General features: G+C 44.3%; 2 protein-coding genes across 3 annotated transcripts in view; both read right to left on the bottom strand.

Moving 5' to 3' along the window:
- Nucleotides 1-1,308: 1,308 nt before the first annotated feature.
- RSL1D1 (ribosomal L1 domain containing 1) lies at nucleotides 1,309-13,729 on the bottom strand. Its single transcript, XM_047780482.1, has 9 exons — nucleotides 13,555-13,729; nucleotides 12,698-12,837; nucleotides 10,395-10,533; nucleotides 9,256-9,404; nucleotides 9,067-9,168; nucleotides 7,039-7,132; nucleotides 6,830-6,955; nucleotides 3,969-4,241; nucleotides 1,309-1,900 (listed from the first exon to the last, which is right to left on the bottom strand). Exons 1-9 carry the CDS (start codon nucleotides 13,654-13,656, stop codon nucleotides 1,544-1,546), a joined length of 1,482 nt encoding a protein of 493 aa, XP_047636438.1. The 5' UTR covers nucleotides 13,657-13,729; the 3' UTR covers nucleotides 1,309-1,543.
- Nucleotides 13,730-18,393: 4,664 nt separating this feature from the next.
- The window catches only part of GSPT1 (G1 to S phase transition 1), a 36,478-nt gene continuing 31,243 nt past the window's right edge, over nucleotides 18,394-23,628 (bottom strand). For both annotated transcript variants that reach the window (XM_047780479.1, XM_047780480.1), the window contains exon 15: nucleotides 18,394-23,026. In XM_047780479.1, coding sequence (XP_047636435.1) covers nucleotides 22,974-23,026 — 53 coding nt within the window. In that variant the 3' untranslated portion in view covers nucleotides 18,394-22,973. The remainder of the gene's footprint in view (nucleotides 23,027-23,628) is intronic.

Below are 23,628 nucleotides of genomic sequence, written 5' to 3'. Positions count from 1 at the left end.
ACACATTAGATGTAGCAGACGCGCTTTTAAAAACCTGACAGTGGAATTACAATCAAATGGTTTTATACTTCAGGGACTTCCATGATTTAAAAAGCTGCCTCTGAGTTCCTGTCGTGGCTCAGTGGTTAACGAATCCGACTAGGAACCACGAGGTTGCAGGTTCGATCTCTGGCCTTGCACAGTGGGTTAAGGATCCAGCGTTGCTGTGAGTTGTGGTGTAGGCTACAGATGTAGCTGGGACCCTGTGTTGCTGTGGCTCTGGCGTAGGCTGGTGGCTACAGCTCCAATTTGACCCCTAGCCTGGGAACCCCCATATGCCGCAGGAGCGGCCCAAGAAATGGCAAAAAGACAAAAAAAAAAGCTGCCTCGACTCACCTTGCTGGCGAACCATCTAAAGCTTGTATTCAGTCATTATGTACATGACTCACATGTACCTTTCCTAGGACCCTGATTCAAATCCAGTCAAAGGCCAGGTAACTGAAAAGTCATTTTCTGCCTCAGGACCTATTTGACAAGGACCCAGAGTTTAAAAGTCTACTCTCCCTAGCATCCTGCCCTAGAGCTGTCCCCTCTAAGTAACTCCATGTAAGATGAGGAGCGATCCGATCTGGAGGGAGATGGGAAAGGCTTAAGGACGATAAATACTTCTGGCCTCCAGCATGCAGAATTCAATTAGGTGTCTCTCTGAACAACTCCATGTTAACCCCCCAACAAATGTATGCGGATTCAGTGATCTGCAACCTTGGCTGATCACCACCAGGGCCCTGGAATCAATTATTTTAGTTGTGACTCAAAGGCCTTTTCCAAGACCCACCAAGATGGACCATTTCAGCATGAGGCCAAGAAACTGGAGCTGGTCATTAGTTCCACGGCTGATTCGAGGGTAGCGAGCCCACCAGTGACCTGCAGACAAGCTTTGGCTCGGTCTGCACAAATTACTATCGTGGAGCTGTAGTATGAACAAATGATTTAAAGCAGAGGAGGAAAGGCTCACACCACAGGCATTCAAGTAAAACCAAGAAGATATGGAATGCCAATAGTATACTGAGGAGCAAATGTCATACTTTAATAATAAAATCACAGGCCTTCCCTTCATGGCTCTGTGGTAACGAACCTGACTAATATCCATAATGATCGGGTTTGATCCCTGGCCTCGATCAGTGGGCTATGGATCTGGTGTTGCATGAGCTGTGCTGTAGGTTGAAGGTACGGTTCCAATTGGACCCCTAGCCTGGGAATTTCCATATGCTGCAGGTGTGGCCTTAAAAAGACAAAATTAAAAAAAAAAAAAACACAACCACGGAGAAGCACTGTGTTTTCCTTCTATTACATTAGTAAACACACAGAAAAGCAATGAACTCCATTTACTGCAAACTATTGGTTCTTACACCCATGAACATGTAGCACAATTAATTATGGAGGTTTTAAAAAACATTTAAGTCTAGGTCTCACTCAGAGGTTGCAACGGGGGTCAGGACCCAGGTATTTTTAAAAAGCTCTTTGGATAGCTCTGATGAGTTTCCTGCTGGTTAAGTCTCTGAGTTTATGTTGACTGGGGTACTTTGGGTTTTTTTGGCCACTGTTTGGGGGTACGGGGAGCTTTCTTCGCAGATTTACTGGCGGTAGTGAAGAACTTGGCCTCTGGCTTTTTGGGAGTCTGCCGTGGGTCTTTTTTCCCCAGCAAAGAGTTTCTTTCTTTCTCCACCTCTTCTTTGACTCTTGCCTTCTTTCCTGGGCCTTTAGCTGGGGTCTTGGGTTCTGCAGCTGCTGGGGTCTCTGAAGCTGCTGGGGTCTCTGAAGCTGGGGGGGCCTTTCTTTTCTTCCCACGAGATGTGTTGGGACCAGGACTCTGACTAGGTCTCTTTTTTGGAGACTTCTTTCTGGTGGCATCTTTGGGTATCTAACAAAAAGAAGAAAGTTAAGGAGTGACTGTCGTGGCCCGGTGGTTAACGAATCCTATTAGGAACCATGAGGTTGTGGGTTCGATCCCTGCCCTCGCTCAGTGGGTCAAGGATCCGGCATTGCCGTGAACTGTGGTGTTAGTCGCAGACACAGTTCGGATCCTGTGTTGCTGTGGCTGTGGTGTAGCCAGCAGCTACAACTCCGATTAGACCCCTAGCCTGAGAACTTCCATATGTCAAGGGTACGGCCCTAAAAAGACCCCCCCCCCCAAAAAAAGGCAAGTTAAGTCAGCGGTGGAGAGTAAAGTGGAACAGGAGACACAACTGACAGTGTAACTCTAAGAGTTACTGTTCTTCAAATTTAGGGAACCCCCAAAAAGGACACTGCAGCACAATGAATGAGGAATGGCTTTTCCCTTTTGCCTTGTAAACATTATTAACAATTATAAAAAGGACCCTGGTGTCTCCCTGGTCCCATCAGAGGAAAAGCGCCCCTCCTTGTGGCTGCAGCTGAGGGTTCTTGGAAGCACAGCGGTGAGGCGTGGGACCTAACCTGACTCTTCACCTACAGTTGAAAATTCCTTGCATTCACAGGCAATTCCCAAACAGTGCGTGGGGAAAACCAACTGAGACACCTGTTAGAAAAATCCACTGTCTTTTTGTCTTTTTAGGGCCACACCCGAAGCATACGGAAGTTCCCAGGCTAGGAGTTCAACTGGAGCTACAGCTGCCGGCCTACACCAGTCACAGCAACACAGGATCCGAGCCACACCTGCGACCTACCCCAGAGCACATGGCAACGTCAGATCCTTAACCCACTGAGCAAGGCCAGGCACTGAACATACATCCTCATGGATACCAGTCCAGTTAACCCTCTGGATCACAACGGGAAGTCCCCACTTCCACGATTTTTTTAAAATTTATTTTTGTCTTTTTAGGGCTGTACCTGGGCATATGGAGATTCCCAGGCCAGGGGTTGAATCGGAGCTGTAGCTGCCAGCCTACACCACAGCAACGCCCACTGAGCGGTGCCAGGGATCGAACCCACGTCCTCATGAATACTAGTCGCATTCGTTAACCACTGAGCCACTACAGGAACTCCCCATTTCCACACTCTTAAATGTCACCCAGGCAGGTATGCTTTTCACTTTTTTTTTGCCTTTTCTTGAGCTGCTCCTGCAGCATATGGAGAGTCTCAGGCTAGGGGTCTAATTGGACCTTAGCCACCGGCCTACGCCAGAGACACAGCAACATGGGATCCAAGCCATGTCTGCGATCCACACCACAGCTCACGGCAACGCCGGATCCTTAACCCACTGAGCAAGGCCAGGGACCAAACCCACAACCTCATGGTTCCTAGTCAGATTCGTTAGCCACTGTGCCATGATGGGAACTCCGCTTTCCACTCTTTAATTTCCAACATTTTACCCGCCAGTCTCATTTTAACAACAGCAGCTTATCTCTTCTAAAATCAATTATACCACCTACAGTCAATACAATAATACAGTCATTTACAATAATTTCAAGTATAGTAAAAAATGTAGTAGCGCTTTGGGGACACTCTAAAAGGAATCTTTTCACTGGTAGATGAAATGTATACCACCACTGAAGAGTTTAAGGATGACTGCTGGGGAAAAACACATGGCAGGTAACGTGCAGTGACAGCCCTGGCCTGACCTGTGCCCACAGGGGCTGCAAGTCTCTTGCACACAGTGAGGATGGCCCTCCAGCCCTCTTATTTTCAAGTGGTCTCCCCCAGTAACGATGGGGTTTTTGTTGTTGTTTTTTGTCTTTTTAGGGCCACTCCCGAAGCATATGGAAGTTCCCAGGCTAGGGGTCTATTCGGAGCTCTGTGGTGGCTCAGGAGGTTATGAACCCAACTGGTATGTATCCAGGAGGATGTGGGTTCGATCCCTGGCCTCACACCGTGGGTTAAGGATCTGGCACTGCTGCGAGCTGTGGTGTAGGTTGGTAGCTGCGGCTCCGAGTTGACCCCTAGCCCAGGAACTTCCAAGTGCTGCAGGTGTGGCCCGGAAAAGAAAAAAGGAAAAAAGGAAAAGAAAATACCTCCACGCTTCCTGCAGCTGGAGTTTCCTTCAGTGGGACCAGCAGCGGGATTTCCTCTTCGGATTCGTCTTGCGCTTTAGGTGGGGCGCTCACCCTACTGGCCTTCTTCTGGGGGCCAGGGCCTTTGGCTGGAGCACCGCCAGTTTTAGCAGCAGCATCATCTACACTTGGGGCTGATGCAGCCTTCCCAGCCTTTTTCCTCAGCTTTGTGGTTTCCTTTTTCTCCTGTTGTGTTTTAAGATGTTCTTTCTTCTTTTGGCTTTTCTTTCCTTCCTATATATAAAGAAACACCCAAGCATAATTTTAGTGGGGAAATTTTGTTGGTAAGTAAATGGCCGAGAGTTACTAGCACGTGAAGTCAGGTTGTTCCTATGTTCCGTGAAAGGGCCTTGACCTGTATGAGATCCAAGCAAACAAGGCCCACCGCCAGCACGTGAACTTCCAACTCCACTCTGCCTGAGTCACAGCTGAAGAGGTATCTTATGTGGCAAAGCATATTCAGATCCAGGATCTGAAGTGTGCAGTCATAGACCGTGTGGGAGCCAACCTCACTTACAGGCCAGGTGCGAGTGATCTGGAATTGCGCAGGATGTGATAAGTTAGGTGGTTTCCGCATCTGCAGGGTCCACCAACCCTGAATCAACAACATTCAGGGGGAAAAAAATTCCAAACAGTTCCAAAAACCAAAGCTTGGAGTTCCCGTCGTGGCGCAGTGGTTAACGAATCCGACTAGGAACCATGGGGTTGCGGGTTCGATTCCTGGCCTCGCTCAGTGGGTTAAGGATCCAGTGTTGCTGTGAGCTGTGGTGTAGGTTGCAGACGTGGCTCGGATCCCGCATTGCTGTGGCTCTGGCGTAGGCCAGCGGCTATAGCTCCGATTCGACTCCTAGCCTGGGAACCTCCATATGCTGTGGGAGCGGCCCAAGAAATAGCAAAAAAGAAAAAAAAAAAACAACAACAACAACAAAACCCCACAGAAAACAAAGCTTGAATGTGCTGCACTATGGCAACTATTTACATTGTACATACATTGCATTTGGTATTTTAAATAATCTGAAGAGACTTAAAGAACATGGAAGGATGTGTGTAGATGATATGCAAATTCCACACCACCTTCCAGAAGGGACTTTAGCACCTGCCAATTTTGGCAACTGTGGGGCCTGGAACTAATCCCACCATGGACAGAGACGGTCCGTTATCCTGACCACAGAGTACTGCTAAATAACATCTATAAGAGCATCCAAATTCCATCTTAACCAGCAATTCCAACACCTTCACAAAGGCCTCAAGTGAATCCGCTGAAAAAAGAGCAAAAAATTCAGACTTCCTGCTTCCAGTAACAGCGGTTTATGTTATTTTCAAATATCCTCCCAAAGAAAACAAGTTGAAAAAAAGAGAGGTAAAATTTAAACCATTTTTTTCCCCATAAAAGCATTGATGAGCTGATCACACAGTAAGAAATGTTTGCCCTGAGACTCTGCTGATCTCTCTCTTTTCTTTTGCTTTTTAGGGCTGCATCCTTGGCTTATGAAAGTTCCCAGGTTAGGGGTCAAATTGGAACTACAGCTGCTGGCCTACGCTGCAGCGACAGCAACACCAGATCCTTAACCCACTGAGCAAGCCAGGGATCGAACCCGCATCCTCATGGATACTAGCCGGGTTCATAACCCGCTAAGCCACAACAGCAACTCCCTGATCTCTTATTTTTAACAGCCACGAAGATTGGGGACAAGAGGGCAGGAGTGTCAGGTGGAGAGAGCAAATCCTTGCATCCACTCAGGCAAGGATTCGAAGAAGAAACCCCCATCTCAATAAACTGGGGCCCCAGTGAGTCAGACCCTCAGGACAGAGATGAAGAGGAGGCAGAGCCGGTGGGTCTGAGTCACTCAGGGGACCTCAAGCCCTGAACATGGTTCTAGGTGGTTCTGGGCTGAGAGTGTCCTCGAGGCGCCTGGCGGAGATGACCTAGATATCAATTCTCGGGGGAAAGATCTTCAGCCCAGCCTTCAAATGAGTTCTACAAATCATTTTCCAAACGGAACGAGCATCCACAGTCCACAATAACCAAGAACCAGCAGGTAGAGACAACCGGTTGCACTGCCGAGATGCCTGCTGTCCGAGTATCAGACAAAAGAACAACTGTGCTTAATGTGTTCCAAGAATTAAGACACACTGGGAGACTATTTATAGACAACGAAACCTAAAAAGAGAACGCCAAGCTGAAAAAGAACACAACATGGAACTTCTGGGGAAAAAAAAAATTAAAAGACCGCGTCTAGAAACTCATTGGGCACATGGGTTAACATGGCAGGAGAGGCTGAATAAACCAGACTGGTCCAACCAAAAGCAAAACGGTTCATTTCCTCCCCTGCGGCTCCTCATGCAACAGTGCTGGTAGCACTGAAAGCCTACAAACCAACACCAAGAGCTATGTGTCAGCCTCAAAAATCTGAAATTCTGCCCTTAAATATCAGGTACTCACTCAATAGCCTAAGGTTTGGTTTTCTTTTCTTTTTTTTTTTTAGGCTGCACCCATGGCGGCATACAAAGCTCTCAGGCTAGGGGACAAATTGGAACCACAGCGATGCCAGATCCAACCAAGTCTGAACTATACCACAGCTCGTGGAAGCACAGGATCCTTAACCCACTGAGTGAGGCCAGGGATCGAACCTGCATCCTCATGGATACTGGGTGGATTCCTGTCTGCTGAACTACAACGGGAACTCCTGGTTTTCCTCTTAATCCCGGCAGCTCTGGCCACTGCACAGGCTCCTTTGAGCCTCATCTGTGCTCTTGTTCCCTCTGCTTGGCTGCGCTCACATCCCTGATTAAGCCTCCCCAGGACCTGAACTTCGACTAACCTTTTTCTTCTGATTTGCGGCGCGCAGTTCCTTCGCTTCGCCCCGACTGCTGACAAACGACGAGAAGACAGGCAGGGAGACCGACCTCTCCGTCTTCACGTACAAGAGCTTCACGCTCTCCCACTTCTGCAACAAGAGGACAAGGACATCACCCGGACGTGTTCCGCCTCCTGCACAGCAACGACCGCGAGGCGCACACAAGACCGTACCTCTGGCAGGGCCTGGGAGAGCCTTTTTGCCACGGCAAGGACGTTCTCAACGATGTGCTGAACCTGCATCCCTGTGTGCCCGATGCGGATGGTGCTGAGAGGTCACGACACAAAGAGTTTAGAGGACGACTTGTGTTTCAAAACAAGCACAGGCAGGTATGTGAGAAATACAAACACACAATCCTCCCCCAACTATTAAAAGGCAGAAACATTCACATCCTTAGGGTCTCTATTTGAAAGACAGACATCATCTTCCACATTCTAGAAATGCCCTCCTCCTGCGATCTGCCCACCATCACGAAGTGACTGAGGAGCTGGCACCTAACCGTGTGAGGCTGGGAGGGTTAGCAGCAGGACCGCAGGGAGTTTCGCCTTCGTTCTAGGAAACGCAGGTCACCGAGTCAGTCCTCGAGCTTTTCAGAGGGCCATTACCCCCTGGAGAGGCTGTTCTGAGAGGAACTACCCCCAAAAGCAAAAGCATCTCCTCAGCCGCAGCCATCAGGGGCGGCCCGAGGTGCCCAATGTCCAGGCACTGGGGCTGCCAGTCCCTGCCAGCCCCCATCCTCTTCCCCACCAGAGTCGAAAGACCGGCTGGCTGTGGGCAGGGCATCGGCAGGAGGAGGATGAGAGGACCTGGTGCTCCTCCCTCCTTCCAGCCAGACGGGGCCCTGCCCACTGTGTCCCCGCTGCCCTGATCTGCAAGTACACCCTGAACCAGGCCTCTGACCTTCGAGTTAACCGCTTCCTATGAGCCACTACCATGACGTCAGCCTAAAAGCAAAGAGCGGAGTGGTCAGGTGTGACCATCGACTCTTCTCAGCCGATCAATTAGACCCAATTAGGGGGGTGCCCACCTGCAGGCGGAAGGCCACACCAGAGTCCACCAGTCTCCCTCAGCCATACCCTGCCCTACCCTACCTGAGGGCACTAAGGGCTGCCATCCCTGGTGAGCAGAGACAAGGTATCTTAGTGTCCTGGTTTTCTTTCAGCCGTGCCCGGGGGACGCAGAAGTTCCCAGGCCAGGGATGAAACCCAAACCACAGCAGGGACCTGAGCTAAATTCTTAACCCCTAGGTCACCAGGGAACTCCTTGCTGGTCCTATTTTGGGATCAATGTGACCACCGGGTACACAGGCGCTCCTAGGGTAGCCCAGGGAGGAAGGGCTGCACCCTACACCCCTGCCCACCCCCTCCCCACAGACGTCCCAGTCATCAGATTAATTATTTTATGACATGATTTTGAACATGTTTAAAACTCCCCTTCCTCCCCACCAACTTTACCCTCCCCTGGGCCCTCAAACTGAAACTGCTCCTCAGCCTAATAAGAAGGCTGAGCTGCCTTCTGTCCACCTGGCGGCCAGGAGGCGATCACTGCCCTAAAAAGTCTTTGCTGGTATCAAGGTCTGGGCGTGGGGAGTCCACCCACCCCAGCTTAGCAACCCCCTCCCACCCAGCGAGAGAAGAGGAGTGTGCCAACCACCACAAAGACACGAGGCGGGCTGGTCCAACAGGAGGGACACGAACTCTCTTCAAAAGCAGCTCGAGCAAGGCTGACGTGGACCTTTGCTTGGAAGGATAAACGGTGCTGGTCCACACGGAAGCCCAGAAAGAACCACTCAGGTCCCCTAAGCATCCGTTTCATTCTCCTGCTTCCCTCAAGTATTCCCAGAGGGGGCCTGTCCGATACGGCACATGACAGCACACGTGCCTTTTTTATAATTTAAATTAATCACAATCAAATAAAGTGAGAAAGTCAGTTCCTTGGTTGCAGCAGTGACATTTCAAGTGCCCTATGGGCCATGCGGCTCGTTCTCCTGTGGGACCACAGAGCCACAGACACTCTCCATCACTGTGGAACCTTCTAGGGGGCAGCGCCATTCCAGAAAACCGAATACTGCTAAAGGATGATTTTGAGTTTTAACAGAAGAATCTGGTTTCACTAACACTTCCTTGCAGTAAAAAAAAACTTTGTGCGGTCATCCTTACATACAAGAATAAAGAGAAGCACATCTTAGGGCCTGTACCTACCTGCAAGAACCACTTTTCGAGATGTTTAGGACAGTTCCCCCAACACAGTCACTGATCTCTCTGGACAAATTCTTGGCCTGAAGGTTCACAGATACCGGAACTCTACAACAACACACAGGCAGTCAGAGCAGCGCACAGACACCAATACACCCCATGCGGCTAGAGTCTGGTCACTGCTGAGAAACTTACTTCTTTCTGTTGTAGAAATGCCTCCCGAGGTGTGAGGGTAAGAGCCGCCTGATTCTGGAGTCCGTAATGAAGAAGTCGAAACTGCCCAAGAGGCGGAGCTTGGCTTCATAGGCTTTATATTCCTTTTTTAGAGTTCGGAAGGGGATAATCTAGGAAATGTAAGAAAACGTAAAAACATGCATCTATAAACCAAACAGAAAGACTCACAGACACAAAACAGACTTACAGTTACCAAAGCAGAGAGGGGAGGACAAATTAGGAGCGTGGGATCAGCAGATACAACCTATTATATGTTAAGCAGATAAGGAACAAGGATTTGCCATATAGCGCAGGAAATTATAACCAATATCCTGCAATAACCTATAAAGGAATATAATCTGTTAAAAAAACCCCAACACAAAACAAAAACCTGAATCAATGGAGCTCCTGTTGTGGCTCAGCAGTAACAAACCCAACTAGTATCCATGAGGACGAGGGTTTGATCCTTGGCCTCGCTCAGTGGGTCAAGGATCCAGCATTGCCATGAGCTGTGGTGTAGCACAGCAGTTACAACTCTGATTCGACCAAATGCCAAGGGTGCGGGTCCCTCCCACCCCCCAAAACGCTGAATCACTGTGCTGCACACCTCAACTTAAGAACTTGAACAAGAAGAAGAAGAAGAAACATTGGGGCAATTTGTATTCGGATTTTAAAATGCCCTGGAGTCACCGTTTAGCGCCTTGAAATGGCACAGGCACCAGGCTAAGTGCTGGGAACATAGAGGCAAATGAGCCAGGACCCTTAGCTAGACAAATGCACCAACACCTACAAAAAGGGTGAGAAATGTCAATTCAGAGGCAAATCCAGGATGCCCTGGAAGCAGAGAGAAGCAATACAATGGAGAAACCTTCAAGATATAAAAGCCACTGACAGAGTTCTTGTGAAGCTCGTTGGGTTACAGCTCCAGCGTTGTCACTGCAGCACTGCGGGTTGCTGCTGTGGCAAAGTTTTGATCTTCTGGCCCAGGAACTTCCGCATGCCAAGGGCACGGTCAAAAAAAATCCAAGGAGAGAAAGACATACTAGGTAATATAGGAATACATTACTTGTAACTTCAATTGAATCCAATCTTTTGTCTTGAAAATAATAACCTGCTCCTACCTGAGAAATGTTTTTAACCCCATGCTTGTTCAAAAGCTTCTTATAAAAACGTTCTGTCTGTTCAGGAGTTAAATTGGGTTCATCTTTGGTGAATAAACAGATATCTGTTAAATCTGATCGAATACCATGAGGCAAGGACCTGCAAAATACATGAGAAGGAACCAAGGAATAAAGCTTTATAACTGAGGACATGCACGTTTATATGCTACAAAACAAAATAAATTGACTGTCATTTCAATAAACCACATTCACACTTTTTTTGGGTCCTTCTAGGACAACACTTTTGGCCTATGGAGGTTCCCAGGCTAGGGGTTGAATCGGAGCTACAGCTGCGAGCCTATGCCACAGCCACAGCCACAGCAACGCAGGATCCAAGCCACGTCTGTGACCTACACTACAGCTTGTGGCAACACTGCATCCTTAACCCACTGATCCGACTGAGGCCAGGGATCGAACCCCCAGTGGGGTTCCTTGCTGCTGATCCAAAAAGGGAACTCCTTCATTCACACTTTTTAAGCAAATGTGCTACTGAGAGCATTTTAAAATATATCTAGTTTCCCGGAGTTCTCTGGTGGTCTAGTGGTTGAGACTTGATGCTCTCACACAGTTACAGCTGGGATTCAATCCCTGGTCTGGGAACTGAGATGACCACATCAAGCCAAAAAACAAAAAACCACTAGTTTTCAAAGGTACAAAGGAGAGTTTTAAGATTCAAAGACTAATTCCCATAAATAGCCAAAGGTCAAAATTTAATTTCAATTCATATTTGGGATACAGTTAAGAGTTATGTTGCTATATGTGCATATGCACTGTGATGTGCTTGACTAATCTAGTTTCCTCAGGACAGGTTTTTGTTTTTTGTGTTTTTTTAAAAAAATTTTACTTTAGGATAGCTCTGATTCAGAACTTGACCTTGCAGAAAGCCCTGGGCTCCATACACAACGTAACTCGTAGGAACTGAAACAGAAACCTGTACAAACCTACAGGTACCAGCAAACATGCATCATGCAGAGTCTCAAAAAGGAAAAAAGACTCAGAACATGTGAGCTAGGAAGTGAGCTGAGGTAACACTGCCTTAGTTTAAGAAGAGAGCATCATTTTGTTGTACAGGAGAAACCAGCAAAACATTGTAAATCAACCATACTTCAATAAGATTGTAAAGTATAGTAGCTGATTTATGCTACCATTAAAAAAAAAAAAAGGAAACAACCTAAATGTCCATCAACAGATGACTGGATTAAGAAGATGTGGTACATATACACAATGGAATGAATACTACTCAGCTATAAAAAAGAATAATGCCATTTGCAGCGACATCAATGGAACTAGAGACTCTCATACTAAGTGAAGCAAGATAGAAAAAGAAAGACAAATACCATATGATCTCACTTATATCTGGAATCTAATATATGGCACAAATGAACCTTTCCACAGAAAAGAAACTCATGGACTTGTGGTTGCCAAGGTGGAGGGGGAGGGAGTGGGATGGACTGGGAGTCTGAGGTTACTAGATGCAAACTATTGCCTCTGGAATGGAAAAGCAATGAGATCCTGCTGTATAGGATTGGGAACTATATCTAGTCACTTACGATGGAGCATGATAATGTGAGAAAAAAGACTGTATATATATATATATATATATATATATATATATGCCAGTGGCTACAGCTCCCATTTGACCCCCAGCCTGGACCTTCATATGCTGCCGGTGCAGCACGAGAAAGAGAAATACTACTACTAAAATAAAATTACATTTATGCTCCCAAAATTACATGTGTCCTACTTATACTAAAAAATTGCTTGTATTATCTGTTTGCTAAGTCTGGCAACTCTGCACAGAGAGCATCTCTGACCCAAGAGTCCAAGCAATAAGAATGTGTAATCGCCATGGGTTTCTTTCCCGCAAAGAGTTCACTGCCAAGTTTTTAATAGTCTCTGTATAAAGGAGGCTGGGACCTTGGGAATTTTAGCTTGGAACTAGCTTGACGTGGAAAGATGACAGAATCTTTGAAGATACAAAGCATGTTTCATTTGTTCCAACCTTTGTTCTCTAAACACTAACTTTTCAAATTCAACAGAACTGCTTAGGTCCAATTATCCTCCAAGCAGCCAGGAAACTGATGAACTCTCTAGAAAATAAAAGCACATCTGCACGTCTATGGTTTTTAAAGGCATAACTACTTCAACTCGGATATCTGAGTCTGCAAAGTTCCCACTAGAAATAAAGCTGCCAATCAACTGTTAAAAGTTCCACGGAATGGCCAAGTAGATAAAAACAGCAAAGGTAGAAAATCAAAACTTACAATCTGACCCTCAGTTCTTTACTTGGAATTTTCCATAATACCACCATTAAAAAGAAATTTTCATTCTCATTCAAAAGCAATCCATTCGCGTTCTTCCTGGATTTGGAATGTGCCAAGAGAGTTTCCACAGCCTTTTTAATCTGCAAAGTGGAGATACACAAAGGAGTTAAATCACAATCGAACTTGGCAGTCACCCCCTCCCCAGAATTTGCCTCTGCTCAAATTCTATTTTAGTAGGTAACCTCCACAACCATATCAATTAGGATCCTGCAACGTGTAATCAGAGGAATGTAGCCATTTAAGTATCCGCTAACAGCATCGTCTACAGAAAAGCGCCTCTCCTACATAAAACAGAGTCAGCTGGGAAACAGATTCCCCTGCACTCGATCAAGAAAGCAATAATTCCAGAAAAAGCGCAGTACACCTGCATCGAGCATTTCCTGAGCGATTATCATGTGCCAGACCCTTGGCTACGGTGCTTTACGTGGATCACCTCCTCTGACTCTGGAGAGAAGGGAGGAGGGCAGCAGAGCCTATTTTAAATACGAAGTAACCGAGGCTTGTAAAATCAGGCGACTTGGCCAAAGTCAAAAGGCGGGGAAGCAGAGCCGGGTGGGCCTCATCCCAGACCCTAAATTGTAACTGCAACCCACTCAAGAGAGCCAGCCGCTGGGCTGGGCGAGGCAGACGCCTACCAGCGTGTACAAAGGAGCCGGCAAGCCGAGGGCACAGCGACAGAGAGACCCTCCCAAAGACCCAGAGCCGTCCACCAAGGCGGGGAGCAAGCACTCGGCACCCCACGCCTCAAAGGCCACGGCCACTCTGCTTCGAAATCCCCCTCCCCAGGGAACGCTTACCTGCTCTTCATTCAGCTGCTCGAGTGAGGCGGGGGTCGCTACAGTCGAAGACGATGTTGCGGTTGAGGCAGCGGACGCCGGGGTAGAAGCCGAGCCCTCCATTGCGCCTTCACCTCGTGCGGTCTAGCGCGCGTTATCTCAGCAGCGGCTCCCCGTGCGCACGCGCGAATCCAAGCCCGTAGCCGGAAGCCGGGGGGCAGAGACGGGGTCATTGCGTCACTTCCGGGGGCGAGTGGGCCGTGCCCTCCGTCGTCGCAGCGTGAGGGTTTGGCGGGCGCCTGCAAATTGGCGAGGTCGCTCAGTCTGCGGTATGAGTTTTATTCTGAGGAGCTACCTCTCCTCACCTTGGCTCCCGGTTTTCGTGAGGTGCTGGGAGCAGCCTGGCGACACTTCGCTCTCGCTCTTCCGAGTGAGAAGTCGAGCGAGCGCCCGGAGGCGGGAGAGGAGGCCTGTCTACCCAGCCAGTGGAGACAACCGCTTTCCGTGGACCTCGACTTTGGGCAGGCGGCGTGGGGTATGGGGAGCGCGGGGAGTCTTGGCCCCACCACCCACCTGCTGCTGCCCAGCCAGCGTCCACTGCAAGAGTGGTGGGCACTTCCCCACCGGCTAGTGACGATTCCGTGGACTCGTGCACAGGAAACACCTGACGCACGGTTAAGCGGTGGAGGCCCAAACGATGGGCAGGAGCCAGTCTCTTGAGCTTTGGGGCTCCCAGAGGCGGGAGCTAAGAACATGTACATATAAAACTGCAGGCTGGAGAACTGGAGGTCTCCCTCCGTCCCCGCATCCCCAGAGGTAATCACTGTTACCTGTGTGTCCCGGAACCTTCCAGGGATGTTCCAGGTATGTTTAGGAAATACTTACATTTTTTTCTCTTTGCGAATGGCTGAGTTTCAATTTAATTTAATTTTTTTTTTTGTAAACATAAGTGGTAGCCTATATACCCATTGTTCTGTGCATTGCCCTTTCCTCTTTGTAAATCTTGGAAGTTGTTAAAGTCAGTACTTAATGCTCTGCCTCTTTTTTTTTAAGGGCTGTATGGCCGTTCACTACTAGATAAAAGTTTATTTAGGAGCTTTTTGATGGATGTCCAGGGTGGTTCTTTTTGCAAGTAGCTACGAATATCCCAGGTGAAAGACTGGAAGTAGGAGGCTTTCTGTGTCAGTTGCTTTCAAAGAAATGCTCCTGGAAGTTCCATTCGCATCTCAGAGGTAATGAACCTAGCTAGTATCCATGAGGATGCAGGTTCCATCCCAGGCCTCGCTCAGTGTGTTAAGGATCTGGTGTTGCCCTGAGCTGTGATGTAGGTCAGATGTGGCTTGGATCCCGGGTTGCTGTGGCACAGGCAGGTGGCTACAGTTCCAATTCGACCCCTAGCCTGGGAACTTCCATATGCCACCACAGGCTGCCCTAAAAAGACAAAAAAAAAAAAAAAAAAAAGCTCCTTCCATATTGCCAAAGCTGGAGGAAGGGGTGTTCTGCTGCTAATCTCTAATTACTGACTCTGTCTTTAACCAAAAACTTGTGGGAGAAATGTTCTTAAATCTTTGGCATCTACTCCCACTTGTCTTTTCTAGAATTTAGCGCAAGATGGAATTCCTTTCAGCACAATGCTGTGGATGGTTACATGAGCCTTCATGTAGCATGTTTCCTAGGATTCTGAAAAGAGCATCAGGGCTGTCAGATGTTGTGTCGCCTGAATTCAAATTTGAGAACCACACTTCCAGGGCAGGGGAATGGCATGGATTCAGGTGAAAGAAGATGGTGTTGTTTGGAAGTAGTAAGTGGCTGGGGTAGAGTTCTGCAGAGGGGAGAAGTGTGAGATGAAGCTAGAGTGGTAGGTTAAGAAATTGATTATCAAGCTGAAGGTTTATACTATGGAGAAATCATACAGACACAAGGTTTTTAAACTGGTAGAGAAGAAGAGTAGGCAGTTAGTGATGAATTATTCTTAGGAAAGTTAATCTGGCTGTGGTGTCATAGTAGTTAAAAAACAATGTCATTGCCCATAAATTCTTTTTTTTTTTTCCTTAGGGCCACACATGTTACATATGGAAGTTCCCAGGCTAGGGGTCGAATCGGAGCTGCAGCTACCAGCCCAAGCCACAGCAACTCAGGATCTGAGGCACATCTGCAACCTGCACTGCAGCTCCAGATCCTTAACCCACTGAGCAAGGTCAGAGATGAAACCTACATCCTCATGGATACTAGTTGGGTTCTTAACCTGCTGAGCCACAAGGGGAACTCCACCTTTGGTCATCTTTTATCATGGAAGACAAGCAGCTGACAACTTCTTGGAGGACTGTGTTTTTTAACCAGTACCAGTGTATAACTGGTGAATGTCATTGACAGTTCATGGATACTAGTCAGATTCGTTTCTGTTGAGCCATGATGGAAACTCCCATCATTGACAGTTCAAATTGCATCTTTACTCAAATTAGGAAGGTTTTTTTCTTTTTTCTTTCTTTTTTTTTTTTTTTTTTTTGCAGCCCTGAGGCACATGGAGCTCCCAGGCCAGGGATCAGATTCTAGCTGCAGCAATGCCGGATCCTTCAACCACTGTGCTGGGCCAGGGATTGAACTGGCGTCCCAGTGCTCCCGAGACACTATCAATCCCGTTGTGCAACAGTGAGAGCTCCTGGAAGGTTTTCAGTAGCCACTGTAAAGTATTATGCTGGATCATCAGTAAGGGATCAATAAAAGAACTTATTCATGCACGTAATTTAATAAATTTACCAATAAAGAAAACAAGGACTTAGCTGTGAGATTTAAAAGAGTTAATCAGTAGAGATACAAAGGTGAATTTGCCTCTAGTATCCTGAAAGTCAGGCCAATCCAGTTTTATAACTGACAGGGCACATCACAGGACCACAGTGAAGCAAGCACTCAGGACTAATAGGTTAGAAGGGAGCTTATGTTATTTTACCACCTTTGGGGAGACTAAATGGTCTGTTTCTTTGTAAAAGCAAGTAAAAGAGAAAAGAGGCAAAGCTTTTCTCTCTGCTTTATTTACTCATTTGCATTTCTAATGATAATGCAAAGAGGACTGTTTGTATTTGTAACCAACATGACAAAGAATCCTAATTGGAAAACAAGTCTCCCTTCAGGTAGTGATTAAAAAAAATTTTGTGGGATACTCATCAAATAAAATATTACTCAGCAGTAAAGAGAGTAATACTGATAGACACAGCATGGGTAAATCTCTCAAACATGATGGAATTCAGAAACAGGCAAAGCTAATCTATGGCAGAACTGTGATTGCATTGGCAGAGAGGGTGGATTGGAAAGGGTAGCAGAGAGGAACTTTTATTTATTTATTTTTAATTTTTAGGGCTGCTCCCTTGGCATATAGAAGTTCCCAGGCTAGGGGTCAAACCTGAGCTGCAGCTGCCGGCCTACACCATAGGCATAGCAACAGCAGATGCGAGCCACACCTTGCAACCTACACAACTCACGGCAACGCTGGATCCTTAACCCACTGAGTGAGGCCAGGGATCGAATGCGCAACCTCATGGTTCCCAGTCGGATTCGTTACCGCTGAGTCATGACAGGAACTCCCTCCCCGAGAGGAACTTTCTGTAGTGATGAGCATGTTTTATTATGTTGATGGGGGTGTTTACATAGTTGAATACACTTGACAAACTCATTGTAAACCTAAGGTCTGTGCGTTTTATTGTTTGCAAATTTTAAATTAATTTAAAAATGCTTCCCCTGTGTACAAGATCTGTCTGTTGGAACTTCTTTACAAATAATACTCTTTGGAATCTAATTATTTCACAATTTCTTTCTTATTCCCCAAACTTAAGTGTGTCTACCAGGTGGGAAATAGCAAAGATGATGCTGGAGATCTAAGATCTCCTTCTGTCTTAAGTAACTTGTGCAGCTCCTAAGCGCCTTAGGAGGATGGCACTACTGCTCAATTCAGAGGGGTGAAATCTCAGCCCAAATGATAATCACAATTAAGGGTGCAAAGCAGGTTCAATAATTTTTTCTTGTTATGCCTTCTCTAGCTAAATTATTTTGCCAGTAGACATATTATCAGTAGCCTCCTTTTTAACTAAACTCAAACCAAAAAATTCTGGCCTTTTACTGCTTATTCTTAATGTATTTGGGCATATTCATCATTTCCATTGAAGTGAGATGTTTAAGAGATCAAATACAGGCAATGGGATGAGTTAAAACATGCAACTAATATTTCCCCCAGTGCACACTGAGAGGGAAAATTTTTGCCTCATTTCTAACAGAAGGATCAAATCACAAATAATAGTAATTAAGTTATTAAAAGGACACTTGTCAACTATAGGATTTTTGGTTTTTTGTTTTAAGTAACCTTATTTCTAGTAGAAAACAGTAAAATATTTCATGCAAGTAATTTAATGAGATTTTAAAGGAAAGATATATTCACTGTAACAAAAGTTTCACTTTTAAGGCTAAAATGTTGAATTTAGAGGATAAAAAACCAAAAAAGATGCCATGACAGTACGTGACTTTTCAGACTGAGTTTTCGTTCTTTTAGATTTGGAGAACTTTTAAAGTTCATTTCATTGTAATTTGTCCTTTTATTCTAGGTTGGGAGATACAGTTCTTCAGGACAAAACTACAGCATCCAAGGTACTGATTTTCCTGCTTTAAGATGCACTCTTGGTAGAGAGAACTTGTTTATCTGAAACTGGTTCCATGTGCCGTGGAGTCTCAAATCCTCTATGGTTGGTTCTTCTACACACGGCAGTGCAGTGCCTGTGTAGTCTGATGCCCAGACTTGACACCGAGGACCAGAGAGAAAACAGACATACACTCAAGGACATGATGCCACACGGGTGATAATCAACAAACAAACCCTTCAAAAGGGAAGATGACAGTTTTTATTGTTATTACAAAAGCAAATTAACTTGTCATTTGAATAATTGCAAGAGCAAACTAAGGGCTTAATCCTCACACAGGCACCAAGTCAGGCACAGTAGGTAGCTACAAATCAGAAGAAAGGTTTCTTTCTCTTGGATTCCCGTAATTCCTACCTAGAGCATTCTGCCATGCTTTGCAATTAGGTTAAAAACCCAGCAAACCTAATCAGTTCCCTTTAATTCTGCTTAAAAAAAAAAAAAAAAGAGAGCTGGGTATTAACCTGCTGTCTAGAGAGAATCAGTCATTAAATCCTGGCCTGAGAGAGATCCACATTTCTTTTAGAAAAGAGAAGAAACTAGTTAACTATGGTGTGTCGACTTCTGAGCATCCCAGGTTAAGTCCTTAAAATTCAGACCCCTTGGGCTGAGACCTCAGTTTCACCTAATGCATGTGGATGATCACCTGAGGAGCACAGGAGCAACAGCTCCAGCACAAACACTTCCCAGGCAGCAGGAAAGGAGGTAGGTAGCAGGGACTTGGGCTGACATCAGAAGCGCTAAGCTAATGTGCCTGGCCGAGGGGAGCCTCAGGAAGCACAAAATGCCCTTCTACTGTTGTTCACCAACCTGAGATTGCCATTTTAAGTATTACAGGGCACAGTGGCATGTGGGACAGGGCAGAAAAGATAATACCCATTCGCTTAAGAAATCCTGCCTAATCAGACATGGTACCTGTTTACGTCTCCCTCATTTTGGAGAACACTGCCACACCTCCAGGCCCCTAACAACATTTCTTAGTAAACAACTCTGCACATTAGTGTTTCAAGGAAGCATAGGATTAGAGGTACGTGGAAGTGTATTTACTGAAGGGAAGACTTAGTTATGTTCTAGGATATTGAAAATCGAGGCTATCCTAGAGCCACAACCATCACAAGCTGAACCAAATCTAACCTACCTGAAATTTGGCAGTAAATTAGTTCAGATGGAATCCACTGAACTACAAGATCAAAACACTTCCTATTCCATTTACCATGAACTCTAATACAACCAACTGACTGCCAAATTTAAACCTACGAAGTCTTTGAGTTGTGCATGTGTAACTACATTTATTAAGTTGCTGCCATGGCAGATCTCTAGAGAAAAGGAACAAGAATCATAAATGTATTAGATGGCATTTGCTAGACTCAAAATGGCAATATCTGGAGGAAATATATGCCATATTATTTGGAGACGGAAAGTCATCTGCTAAATTCTGTTGATTGCGATCTACCTTACGTATGTCTGTGAGAGGATTAATGGCACAGTTTATTCTGGTGAGATAGGCCAACACTGAACATTTAATCATCCTACAATCAGAGATATAGTACTGTTACCAGGATTTTCACAAAGGATTTTTTAAAGTTAAAAGTTAAGTTGCCTGACGTTAAGAGCTGTACTAAAAACTGTCCCTTGACTATCTAAATCCCTACCCAAAGCAATGAAGCTGTCATCCATGAAGCAGCGGTCCATGAGGAAGTCCATGCCAGAGTGCTGTCATGTGGCACAGCCATCAAAGACCATAGAGTAATTGCAGTCATAACTAGTGTTTCAGAAGATTGCCAGGGAGATGAGTTGATTTTCAAAAGTTCATCATGAAAGCAGTTTTTGACCATAAGTTCACCTTTTTCTTGGGTTGCAAAATTGCAGCTGGTTGAAAATGAGTCAAAACATTGCAGCACTTCAGCTGAGGATGCCAGTCACTGATCAACTGCATTACGTTCAAAGTCCATCCCATATTGTAAAAGCAATTCTTGTAGTTTATGTAACTAGCAGACAAGTATGAATTACCCCCGTTGCAGTGAACAATCTATTCTTTTACAATTTACAGTTTTTACATTCAGTTATCACATATTTCAAGACTTTCAATTTGAAACAAATATACATGGGCTTAATTATTCAAGAATACTTTACTATTTGTCACAATTTCATGGCATTATATACTCAGTCCATCTCTTCTGGTTTGATTTTACCTAGATTTCCACTGAGTAAATTGTTTGCAGAGTAAAAACAACTAGATTATTTCCCCCTCCCACAGCAAGAAATTGGGGCTTAAAATGGCAATTACTTAGATGTTGATTTCAATATCGTTCTTAAATTCACTTCATTAATTTAAAAAGCTATAATTAAATAATCTAGCAGGAAAGCTGTATAATAAAGATCATTAATGTAAAAAGATGCAAAGAAAAATGTGATTCTAACTTATCTATGCTAAAAACAAAAGAATGTTTAGGTCTTTAATAGCCTATATCTGCAAGCCAATTTTACCCTATTTTTGCATTGTCAGTAATAGAGACATACTTGTACCTAACAGAAGACAAAATGACAACGTAGGAATCTGTACTGCTCTTTTTAAAGGTCCAACAACTCCACACACTGCCAGTTCACTTCAGACATTTCATTTCCCCAGACAAGTAAGTAGGCAGTGTGACGAGTTTAAAATGCATCAACTTTTAAGTGAGCTTTCTTCCCAAAGAACTTCAAAGCCCACCAAAAAATGTATTGTGTTGGCTAATTTAACAAGTTTCCTCTAAATAATCTTAGTTGCATAAATGTGCAAGAATCAATTGAAATTTTTATTTCATAAGTATATTTATTCTATTTTTGAGAGGTAGGCCCTTCACAGTTGATATCCCTGTTTTACTTGAGTCTTGGCAACATGCACATATTCTAAAAGTGTAAATATTTTAATAGCAAACATTAACTGGTTTTTAAAAATGTGTTCAATTTAAAAATGGAAATCTATCTCTGGAAATAACTTCAATGATTTTTGAGCTTTTAAAGACTCATTAAAATATAAGCAATTGCTAGTATTTTGCTTATTCATGTGGAAGTACAAAAAGAATTGTATGTACTAACTAAAGCTCCCACATATCCCAGAAAATTAAAAGCCCAGAGATTTGCAGACAGAATAAAATGTAAATTTCACGCAATTTTAATAGCTATGAGTATAGTTACAGGAAGCTGCAGGACAATAACTGTGGTTCTGTCCATAAGGTGTACCCTCATTCATGAAATGAATGGGAATTCTATAGTTAAGGTAACAGGATTAAACTAATTCTTGTTTTGTTATTAGAAATAAGTCTGACTAGGCTTTTCTTTTCTGAGGCAGAGGATTACAAGGAAGGGACATGTCATTTAGAGATACACTGATTCTTAAAAAAAGCCAAGTCTTTGAAAAATGGCAACACTCAAAACTGGGGGGGGGGGGGCTTTCCAATACACCCAGAAATTCTCCCTTCCATTTTTCATTTACTCTCATGAAAAATTTCAAAGTGAAGACAGTAATACCAGAAAGTTAGCCTTCAATCTAAAAACCACCACAATGCTGCATGGTGGTTCATCCAAATCATAATTTAGCAATTTCAGCCTTATATTTAAGAAAACAGTCAATTTCAAATAATTGAGAGAAACACACTGTGCTTGATTCTGCTTATCACTGTTAACTTTAGTCTGTGCAGATTCTGATGGTTCGAAATATGTGTTCATTTGGTTGCTGGATGAGGTTTAGCTTTAATCAGCAAGGATCATCCAACCTTTAAAAGTATGAATAGTAAATAAACTGTGTAATCTGTAAAACTGGCACTTGCAGTTGATATGGTTTTCATACTAGATGCATGCAGCTCTTATAAATACTAAAGGAGGCATTTTTGCCAGGTCTCAGCATGCTTTCTTTATTGTAAATTCCACTAATTTAACAAGTTAATGGAATTTTTTGTAGGGGTATGATTTCATTATGCTTTATACTTATAAAAACTATAGTATGCAGTTCATGTATTTTAAAAACACTTACTGTTTAAGAAATCATGTTAAAATATAAATTGGCAGGAAATAACTGGTAGACCTAGTAAAGCAGTGTCACAGTTGCATAAAGGTACTGTATGTATGCATTAACCATCAAAACAAGGGGTCAAACTAGTTCTTTCTTTTTATACAAACTTGAACATTGTAAATGCCTCATTTAAAGGAATGGATAGGGAGAGCTTAGAAAAGTCCAAGTAATAAAATGTATTCAATTACTTGGTAAAGTTAAAAAGCTAATGCAACAGTGTTCTATCCAGATAAAAAACATTATTCAAAAGCAATTCAAATACCGAAAAGGGTTTCAAATTGAATATTTTATTAACATGGTAGTTGTCTTTGTAACATGTGCACACACACTCGCACACTCAGAATGATCTGCCTAGGGGAAAAAAGAGACTAAGTATGCCTAAGGGGAAAGTGGAAAAATAAAAAAATTCCTAATAGGTTTTCATTATTGTAGGCAATTATGTCCACATCACTTACAAAGCTATTGCCAAATCTGTCCAAGGAAGCAGAGTTTGAAAGGGAAGAAAAAAATCTTGGGAAAAATTCAACAGTGGCATAGCAGAGCTCTCAATATGAGAAAGCTGACATAATGTGGACTTTTGCTGTGGATTTTGTCTTTGCAAAATACGGGGAGAGGTTTGTCAATGGGCAGAAAATAAGAGAAGGCGGTGTGAAGTAGGCTTTTGCAGTCAATTTTCCTCACAGTATTGTGCAGGGTCATCAAGACAATGCTTAGTCTTTCTCTGGAACCAGTTTCAGAACTTTCCCAATTGCAATGGTCTTACCTAGAAATAAAATTTTTAAAAAATCTTTTCAGTAGTTAACAGCAAGGCTATGACAGATATTAAAACTTATTAAAACTATTATTTTACAATATAAATTACCAATTAACTAGCTTTACCATCAAAGGCATGATTTCTGACTAGCAGAGGGGAACTGAAGATGATCTTTATAAAACTGTGCCTGGACAAGTAAAATGTAGATATCATACAACAGAATAGTATTTGACAATAAAAAGGAATGGATTACGTACAGTACATGCCACCACGTGGCTGAACCTCAAAAACATGCCGAGTAAAATAAACCAGACACTCAAGGCCACAAACTTTATGATTCTATTTATATGGCACAGCCTCGAAGGGCAAACAGAGAACAAGTAGATTTGTGGCTGCTTAGGGCTGGGGGTGGCAACAGGCAGCAGACTTTGTAAACAGGTAGGTGTGAGGGTTCCTTTTTTAGATGTACTAAATGTTATGAAAATTAGAATGTGATGACTGCACAACTCTGTAAACATACTAAAGGTCACTGAATTGTACACTTAAAAGGGGTCAATTTCATGGTATATAAATTATCTCAATACTGTTAAAAAGGGTTCACAAAGAGATAT

Source organism: Phacochoerus africanus, chromosome 5, assembly GCF_016906955.1.
Source record: "Phacochoerus africanus isolate WHEZ1 chromosome 5, ROS_Pafr_v1, whole genome shotgun sequence".
In the NCBI taxonomy this organism is placed as follows: domain Eukaryota; kingdom Metazoa; phylum Chordata; class Mammalia; order Artiodactyla; family Suidae; genus Phacochoerus; species Phacochoerus africanus.
Note: the sequence above shows the minus strand (reverse complement) of the source record. Positions and strands in the feature narration are given on the sequence as shown.